The 9,890-nt window shown below is 36.1% G+C and overlaps 1 protein-coding gene across 1 annotated transcript; it reads right to left on the reverse strand.

The window, feature by feature from the left end:
* Positions 1–6,532: 6,532 nt before the first annotated feature.
* Positions 6,533–8,078, reverse strand: LOC126022586 (26S proteasome non-ATPase regulatory subunit 14-like). Its single transcript, XM_049783558.1, has 2 exons — positions 7,935–8,078; positions 6,533–7,796 (listed from the first exon to the last, which is right to left on the reverse strand). Exon 2 carries the CDS (start codon positions 7,783–7,785, stop codon positions 6,853–6,855), a length of 933 nt encoding a protein of 310 aa, XP_049639515.1. The 5' UTR covers positions 7,786–7,796; positions 7,935–8,078; the 3' UTR covers positions 6,533–6,852.
* Between the last annotated feature and the right edge of the window lie 1,812 nt (positions 8,079–9,890).

Below are 9,890 nucleotides of genomic sequence, written 5' to 3' on the forward strand. Positions count from 1 at the left end.
ACTTGAGCCAACAAGATAATCTCTCTATGTTAAGATTAACTGTGCTGTATAATATAACATAATTAGCACAGTGGTACATAATGACATTCCCAGAAATAGAGTATCAAAATTAGGAGGCTATTTTTAAAATGTTGCTAATCACATTGTGTTTGTCAGAAAAAAAAGCAGTAGAACTGATAAAAACTTCATCTTGTGATTTCATCATGATTCTTTAGAGAAACAGAATCAATCATATATATATATATACATATATATTACATATATCACTTTCCTTCTATCTTCCTCAGCTAATATGATTAAAGAAATTGAAAGGACCCCATATCTGCACGATGAGCTGACAAGTTGAGGATCAGGAGTGCATGCTGGTAGTATCGCTCCAGTTTAAGACTGGCAGGTTTGAGTATTAAGAACAACTGATACTCCCATTTAAGTATGAAGAAGGGGTATAAGGATGGATGTAGGTCCTAGTTTGAAAACAGTCAGGCAGAAGGAATTAAAATGCATTTATCTTTTTATTCACTTGGCTATCTTTACTGATTAGCTAAGGACCACCACATTAGGGAATATAATCTGCTTCATTTGGTTTATTTATTTGTTTGCTATATTCATTGAAAACAGATCACTGAAACTGCTAGAATAATTTAAATCGGGTATTTAGCATGCCATGCCCCAGTAATATTCACACAAGTTTGAACATAAATCCATGATCTAAATCTCAAATAGAGCCTCAGAAACAAGGACATTAGAAAATCAGAAAGGTTTATTGAGGCCTTTCAAGCATTTGACTTTAACATATTATAAGAAAGACATTTTAACACAACCTAGTTAGTGTAAGCACATATATAGAAACACATACATAAAATATTCATAAATATATAAAAGAAAAATAAATATAATTTTAGGAGGTATTACTTATCTTTATTAAGTATATTATACCTTAAAATTTCACTGTGGTCTATTGAATATCAAATCATCTTGACTTTGATTGAAATATATATTTTTTTGGTTTTGGGGTCACACCCGGTAGTGCTCAGGGGTTATGCCTGGTTCTAAGCTCAGAAATCGCTCTTGGCAGGACCATATGGGATGCCGGTATTTGCATCATCAACCTTCTGAATCTAAGGCAAATGCCCTACCACTGTGTTATCTCTCCAGCCCCTGATTGAAATATTTTTATAGTCTTCCAAAAGTCAAGTTATTAGAAAGGTAAACTGATTCTTATGATCAATCTACTATAACTACTACAAGAAAACATTGTAAAGAATTTTTTCTTTAGTTATGTTTCACAACTTCTGGTATGTAATACCAATTGAATTGAATAAAGATAATGAACTTTCTATAATTCTGGAAACAGGCCAAAATATTTGAAATCTTTTATAAAGATAGACCCAAAATTACTAACAACATCAATGAATATAAAAGTACGCTATTTGGGAGCTGGAGAGATAGCACAACAGTAGGGCTACACACAGCTGACCAAGACATATGGTGGGTTGAATTCTGGCATCCCATTTGGTCCCCAGTGCCTGCCAGGAGCGATTTCTGAGTGCAAGCCAGGTGTAACCCCTGAGTGTGGCCAGGTGTGACCCAAAAACCAAAAAGAAAAAAATGTATGCTATTTTGCTGCTTCCCACCCCCCATTTGATAAGACTATGTTGGATAAATTCAGTAAAATATATTCACTATAAAGGAAAAAAATGATTGCCAATGAGGTGTTCATATGCAAAGTGAAAACATGGCCAAATATTATAAATAGAAATTGAAACATATAGATTCATGAACTTCTTTTTTTTTTTTTTTTTTTTTTTTGGTTTTTGGGCCACACCCTGTGACGCTCAGGGGTTACTCCTGGCTATGCGCTCAGAAGTTGCTCCTGGCTTCTTGGGAGACCATATGGGACGCCGGTCCGTCCTAGGCTAGCGCAGGCAAGGCAGGCACCTTACCTCCAGCGCCACCGCCCAGCCCCAAGATTCATGAACTTCTAATCCACTTATCAGACATACTTAATGACTGACAAGGATTATCATACAGTGTACAATACTGTTAAAGAATATTGCAATATGGGCAATACCGGGCTTTCAAGAACCACTCATATTTCTTATTTATATCATACATCACCACCCTACCTTTACAAGATGTAAATTATACCTTTATAATAAGATAATAGGAACTAAAGAAGGAATCATCAATTTTGTGGCACTTGGTCTCTCTTAGAAAACTGTTCTTTAGTAAAATGGCATATTTGTCTAACTGCTTGATTTTCATTGCTTGAATAAGCTATGGACATATTTATAAGTACAAAATTTTTATTCAACTGCCCTCATTCCCTAAGGAACTTGAAAAGATAAATCAGGAAAAATTCAAAATTTATCTCTGTTATCATAGCACTGATTTAACTCAGAAAATATTAGTAATTTTGCCTCCTTAAGCATGGATCTTATTATAAAGTCTTCCTTTTTCACGTGAGTAAGAATAAGGATAAAATAGCAAAGCTTAAGACTAGTTGTAACAAAAATAAAGCATTTCTTGAAGATTTGAAAATCTTGAAAATGTAAAATTGTGATTATCTAGGGACATTTACATTATGGTATATGTTCTATCAAAGGCAATAAAAATACCATAATTCATTAGATATCTGTCAATATTTGATATTATAGGTCTACCTTAAATGTAGAATAAATCAAAACAGAAAAATCCTATTTATTTTATAGTAGAAAAAGTAAGAATATTGTTCACAGTCAAACAGTTAATGAATTGACAAGGTAAAATATATATTGAGACCAGCATCAACAACCTACTGTCAGACTAATTTGCTTAAAGAAAACACATCCCATCTACAGACCATAATTCCAAGAGGTATGTTACAGCTCTAACTGTTACAAACAGAGCATAATTGCCTGGCTTTTTTTTCTTTCTTTCAATTACATTTATTTTTAAGTAATGACACTAGTTATGAAGGATGATGAGGACTAGTGGATACCTGGGAACTAGATTTGGATGAGCATAGTTGGAGGTTAAGATGTAATCAAATTTTCTTTATAAATAGCTTTATTAAAATATAAGCTGATATAAAATACACTTTATATATTTAAATTGTATAGTGATGCATTTTGATATATATAACATCACCATGGGACAGCAAATCATTTATGTGTCATTTCAAAAATTTCCCAATACCCTTTTGGTCATCCTTCTCAGATATCCCAGCTTCTTGACTTATCACTATTTTTCTGTCACTACAGATGATATTGCATTTAGCAGACTATTTTGTAAATAAAATAGTATAGGAAACATTCTTTTTTGGAAATGGCAAATCTCACTTTTTTCACTCAACCTAATTCTATGAATCTTATAAATATATCAACATCAATATTTTATTAATTTTATCATATAGTTTATTTTATCAGTTAATATTATAAGTAATCATGTGGATCATTTGCACATTTGGCTTTTTATAAATAAAACTTCTGTGAATATTTACATATAATTTTAGTTTATAGATGTAATGTTTATCTCTTAGTAGAAAATGCCTGTAAGTTGACTATATTATGCTACATGAATCTTTAACTGAAAACCTAAATTTCCAAAGCAGTTGTACCGCCTTTAAGTTCTCATTTATATTAACTCAGTTTTCCTGTCTGACCTTCACATTGTGAATCCAAACAACACATAAACATTCTGGCTTTTACATAGCCTAGCTAAAACTTGTAGGCTTCTTTTTTTTTTATATATAATTTTTATTTTGATCATAGTGGCTTACATTTTGTTGACAATAACATTTTAGGTACATATTTATATAAAATCAGGGGGGATTCCCATCACCAGATTGTCCTCCCTACACCTCCATTTTGTCCTACCTCCCATTTCCTCTTCCCTCCCCCTCAGGGCGGCTAGAATATGTGGTCCCCTCTGTATCTAACCTACTACTTAGTAGTCTTGCATCAGTTTGGTCTTGATGCCTCCCTTATTTCCCCCTCTAAGTGGAGGCAGGGCTAGCTAGTTCAAGTTGCGTGGTTTTGCCCGAAAAAGAGAAAATAAATAAACTGGGGTAAGAGTCTAATACCCCGAAAATGGGCAGAATCCTTCTAGAGGCTCTTATCATCGATTTGGAAAATGAAGGAGAAAAAGAAGGTGAAACACTCCACCAGTACCAAAAGAAGTGTCAAGTATCCAGTGAGGACTCTAGCTATATCGATAAGCACCACAAAAAAACAGATAAAAAACAAAACAAAACAAACAAAAAACAAACAAACAAAAAACACGCCGTGGTCTTGAAATAAGAAACATGGCGTAGCACATAACGAAAGAAAAGAAAGGAAGAGAAAAAAACTAAGAATAATTGGGGACAACAATTTCAATAGTCACATCCAAACAGAGAAATCGACCAAAATAGCTAGGTAAATAAAAATAATAATAACAATAATAAATGAAGGTAAGATATATATATATATAAAATAACCGAGGTTTTGTGTTTTTTGTATTTTTGGTTTTTTTTTTCCCTCCTGCCCTGGCACAGTAAATATTGGGGTCATTCGCAAAGGAATTCACTTGCCCTATGAGTTATGGGGTTTCTCCGTCCTTGGAGTATACTGTCATGGGATCAGCTCTAGACTTTGCTCAGGATCATTACTCTCCAGGTAGGCTTCTTTTTACATTTAGACATTCTGACAGTATAGTGCTATCTCACGGTAGGTTTTATTTGTTGTTGCTATTCTGAAGACATATCTGTCTTATTCCTGGCTCTATTCTCAGGGATCACTCCTGACAAATTTGGGTGACCAGTTAGGCGGCTGAGATTGAACCTGGGTCAGGTGCATGCAAGACAAATGACTTATCTGCTGTACAACCTCTCTGGCTTCATCATTGTGGTTTTTCTTTGCATCTCCTTAAGTTTTTTGTATTTACTATTAATAACTTTTTGTTATTCTTTGTTTAATCCATACATATATTTTAATAAAATACCTTTTTAAATATATTGTACATCTTTATTAAATTGCTCATCTTTACATGATTATTGAGGGACCTCAATATGTTCTAGATATAAGTTCTTTGCCATATATGTACTTTGGAAATATTTCACAGTATCTGCCAGTTTTTTAAAAAAAAGAAATCCAATTTCTATTAATTTCTATTAATAAATTTACATTAATAAATTATGTGTTGTGTACTATAGCTATAATGTCTTTGGCTAATCCAAGATTAAAATAATATTTTTTTGTTTTTATTACTATCTTTATTTGACATCTTGTTACAAATACGACATTAGTTGGGTTTCAGTCAAGTAAAGAACACCCCTCTTCACCAGTGCAACATTCCCACCACCAATGTCCCAAATCTCTTTCCGCCTCACCCCACACCAACTTGTACCCTAGACAGGCTTTCCACTTCCCTCATTCATTTACATTGTTCTGATGATTCTCAGTATAGTTATTTCTGAAACTGCACTAACCATTCTTTGTGGTGAGCTTCATGTAGCGAGCTGGACCTTCCAGCCCTCCTCTCTTTGTCTCTGAGGATTATTGCAAAAATGTCTTTTATTTTTCTTAAAACCCATAGATGAGTGAGACTATTCTGCATCAATCTCTCTCCCTCTGATTTATTTCACTCAGCATAATAGGTTCCATGTACATCCATGTATAGGAAAATTTCATGACTTCCTCTCTCCTGATGGCTGCATAATATTCCATTGTATATATGTACCACAGTTTCTTTAGCCATTCATTGTTGAAGGGCAGCTTGGTTGGTTCCAGAGTCTGGCTATTGTAAACAGTGCAGCAATGAATATAGGTGTGAGGAAGAGATTTCTGTATTGTATTTTTGTGTTCCTAGGGTATATCGCTAGGAATGGTATAGCTGAAATGTATGCTAGCTCAATTTCCAATTTTTGGAGGAATCTCCATATCGCTTTCCATAAAGGTTGGACATTGCCACCAGCAGTGAATAAGAGTTCCTCTCTCTCCACATCCCCGCCAGCACTGCTTGTTCTCATTCTTTGTAATGTGTGCCAATCTCTGTGGTGTGAGATGGTACCTCATAGTTGTTTTGATTCACATCTCCCTGATGATTAGTAAAGTGGAACATTTTTTTCATGTGCCTTTAAATGGCCATTTGTATTTCTTCATTGTCAAAGTGTCTGTTCATTTCTTCTCCCTATTATTTAATGGGATTAGATGTTTTATTTTTCTTGTAATGTTCTGTCAGTGCCTTGTATATTTTGGATATTAGGCCCTTATCTGATGGGTATTGGGTGAATATTTTCTCCCACTCAGTGGGTGGCTCTCGTATCCTGGGCACTATTTCCTTTCAGGTGCAGAAGCTTCTCAATTTAATATATTTCCATCTGTTTATATCTGCTTCCATTTGTTTGGAGAGTGCTGTTTCCTCCTTAAAGATGCCTTTAGTCTCTCAATGTCATGGGGTGTTTTTTTTTAATTTTCAATGGAATTTTATTGATCTAGAATTTTATTGATTTAGAAAAATGTCAGGGGTATAATTTTTAGTAAGGTGGTAGCTTTTCTTATTTTTTTGAAACTTTTTTTTAGACTGTAAAGGTATTTTATTGTGTAGGCAACAATCAAAATATATTTGTTACTGATTTTTTTCAAATATTAAATGGGATCTTAACAAAATTTGTCCACTTTGATGTATTCTTATACAACTTTGGAATCTGTAAAGACTCTGACTAAAGAAACAAGTAATTGCACAACGGAGACTGAAGGTGTTACAGGGCTGCAAATGATGCCATATGTCTTACATTTAACCATATATACCTGCAGAGGTCCCTTGATTTTGAACATTAGGAACAATAGAGGATTATACACTGAAATATAACTAATAACTTTTTGCTTTGCTTTATTTAAATACGACAGTATCTAACATAGCTGCTAAACACTGGACAATATTTGAAGTCATAAGCACATCCACATGCTCTTCCAAATGACGTTTGGGGTCCTGCTTGCCAATATTCTTTATTGCCAGCTGTTCAGGTGTCATCTTATCCTCTTCCTCTACAGTCTTATTATAATTCTTGGCTAGTTCCAACATTTCTTTTACCACTGATTCACTGTGTTTACAGTGTTCACTGTAGTCCTGAAGTGTCAAACCTTCCATCCATCTTTTCTTGTGCAAATTTAGCAACATCTTCTGTTCAAGTTCATTTTTCCGATAGTTAATAGTAATGGAATAATAATGTCTGTTTAGCCCATGAATTAATGCCTGGATGGATGGCTTGTTTAAGTGACCCAGATTTGACATTGTTTGTCTTGGTTCATGTCCTAAGACCATCATATTAGCATTGATCAATCTGAAGGCATCAATAACAACCTTTCCTTTTACACTCTGAATGGGATCCACAACCACTGCCACAGCTCTCTCCGACAAGGCTTCAAAGCTCTGCTGAGTGTTGATATCCACACCAGAAAGCCAACAGCCGAAGCCAGGGTGACTGTGATACCAACCAACAACCATCTCGGGCCTTCCTGTCTGCTTAAACATGTCCAACATTTTAGCTTGGAACACAGGATCAACAGCTTCCACACTGACACCTGTTCCTGACTGTGGCATAGCAAACATATCAATCACTCTGACAGTAAAATCATCAACAAATTCTCCAAGCATTAAACCCATAACTTCCATTGGAACTCCAGCACGACCATGTTTTAACATTTTTAATAGAGCCAGGGAAGAGATATAAACTTGTTCTGCCGTGTCTACTGCAGGAGCATCTGTAGGTGGTCCCTGACCCAGTCCAGGCATACCTCCTCCAAGTCTAAGAAGTCTGTCCATTTTTCTGTTCAGTAATTATACTTCTTATGATGTAAAGCTTCTATTTGTTGAGTTTGACAAGTTTCTTTTTCTCACGATCTTGTTAATACTGGTAGGTATAATTTTTCCCAGGTCTTTTTTTCCTCCCTCTCTCCTGCGGGAGCAGGAAGCCGCGATCTGAGCCTCTGTGTCTTCCAGCTACAGGGTAGGACGCAGTGGTGGCAGCGGCGGCGACAGCAGGCGGCTCATACCCTCCCTCGGCCGGTTCCCGGATGAACCGTGAAGCAGCGAGGATGAATCAGCCCGATTCCATTCAAGAGTCCTGAAACTTTTTTTTTTATTTAAACATCTTGATTACATATATGATTGTGATTAGGTTTCAGTCATGTAAAGAACACCCCCTTCACCAGTGCAACATTCCCACCACCAATGTCCCAAATTTCACTCCATCCCACTCCACCCCCACCAGTACTCTAGACAGGCTTTCCAGTTCCCTCATTCATTCACATGATTATGGTAGTTCTCTGTGTAGTTATTTCTATAACTGCACTCACCACTCTTTGTGGTGAGCTTCATGAAGTTCCAGCCCTCCTCTCATTATGTCTGAGGATTGTTGCAAAAATGACTTTTATTTTTCTTAAAGCCCATAGATGAGTGAGACTATTCTGTGTCTCTCTCTCTCACTCTAAATTATTTCACTCAGCATGATAGATTCCATGTACATCCATGTATAGGAAAATTTCATGACTTCCTCTCTCCTGACGGCTTCATAATATTCCATTGTGTATATGTACCACAGTTTCTTTAGCCATTCGTCTGTTGAAGGACATCTAGGTTGTTTCCAGAGCCTGACTATTGTGAATAGTGCTGCAATAAATATAGGTGTGAGGAAGGGGGTTTTGTATTGTGTTCTTGTATTCTTAGGGTATATCCCTAGGAGTGAAATAGCTGGGTCAAATGGGAGCTCAATTTCCAGATTTTGGAGGAATCTCCATATCACTTTCCATAGATGTTGGACTAGATGGCATTCCCACCAGCAGTGGATAAGAGTTCCTTTCTCTCCACATCCCCGCCAGCACTGATTGTTCTCATTCTTTGTGATGTGCACCAATCTCTGTGGTGTGAGGTGGTATCTCATCATTGTTTTGATTTGCATCTCCGTGATGATTAGTGACAAGGAGCATTTTTTCATGCGCCTTTTGGCCATTTGTATTTCTTTTTTTATCAAAGTGTCTGTTCATTTCTTCTCCCCATTTTTTGATGGGATTAGATGTTTTTTTTCTTGTAAAGTTCTATCAGTGCCCTGTATATTTTGGATATTAGCCCCTTATCTGATGGGTGTTGGGTGAATAGTTTCTCCCACTCGGTAGGTGAATCTTGTATTCTGGGCACTATTACTTTTGAGGTGCAGAAGCTTCTCAGCATAATGTATTCCCATCTGTTGATCTGTGCTTCCACTTGTTTGGAAAGTGCAGTTTCCTCCTTGAAGACGACTTTAGTCTCAATGTCATGGGGCATTTTATCGACGTGTTGTTTTATATACTTTATGGTATCAGGTCTGATATCAAGGTCTTTAATCCATTTGGATTTTACCTTTGTACATGATGTTAACTGGGGGTCTATGTTTGCTTTTTTGCAAGTGGCTAACCAGTTCTGCCAGCACCACTTGTTGAAGAGGTTTTCCCTGATCCACTTAGGATTTCTTGCTCCTTTGTCAAAAGTTGGGTAATTGTATGTCTCGGGAACGTTCTCAAGCCTATTCCACTGATCTGAGGGTCTGTCTTTATTCCAATACCATGATGTTTTGATAACAATTGCTTTGTAGTACAGTTTAAAGTTGGTGAAAGTAATGCCTCCCATTTTCCTTTTCCCTAGGAGTGCTTTATTCGGGGTGTTTATTGTTCCAGATGAACTTCATAAGTGTTTGATCCACTTCTTTGAAGAAAGTCATGGGTATTTTAAGGGGATCACATTAAATCTGTATAGTGCTTAGGGAAGTATTGACATTTTAATGATGTTAATCCTGCCAATCCATGAGCAGGGTATGTATTTCCATTTCCGTGTGTCCTCTCTTATTTCTTGGAGCAAGACTTTATAGTTTTCTTTGTATAGGTCCTTCACGTCTT

This window comes from Suncus etruscus, chromosome 1 (genome assembly GCF_024139225.1).
Source record: "Suncus etruscus isolate mSunEtr1 chromosome 1, mSunEtr1.pri.cur, whole genome shotgun sequence".
Lineage (NCBI taxonomy): Eukaryota > Metazoa > Chordata > Mammalia > Eulipotyphla > Soricidae > Suncus > Suncus etruscus.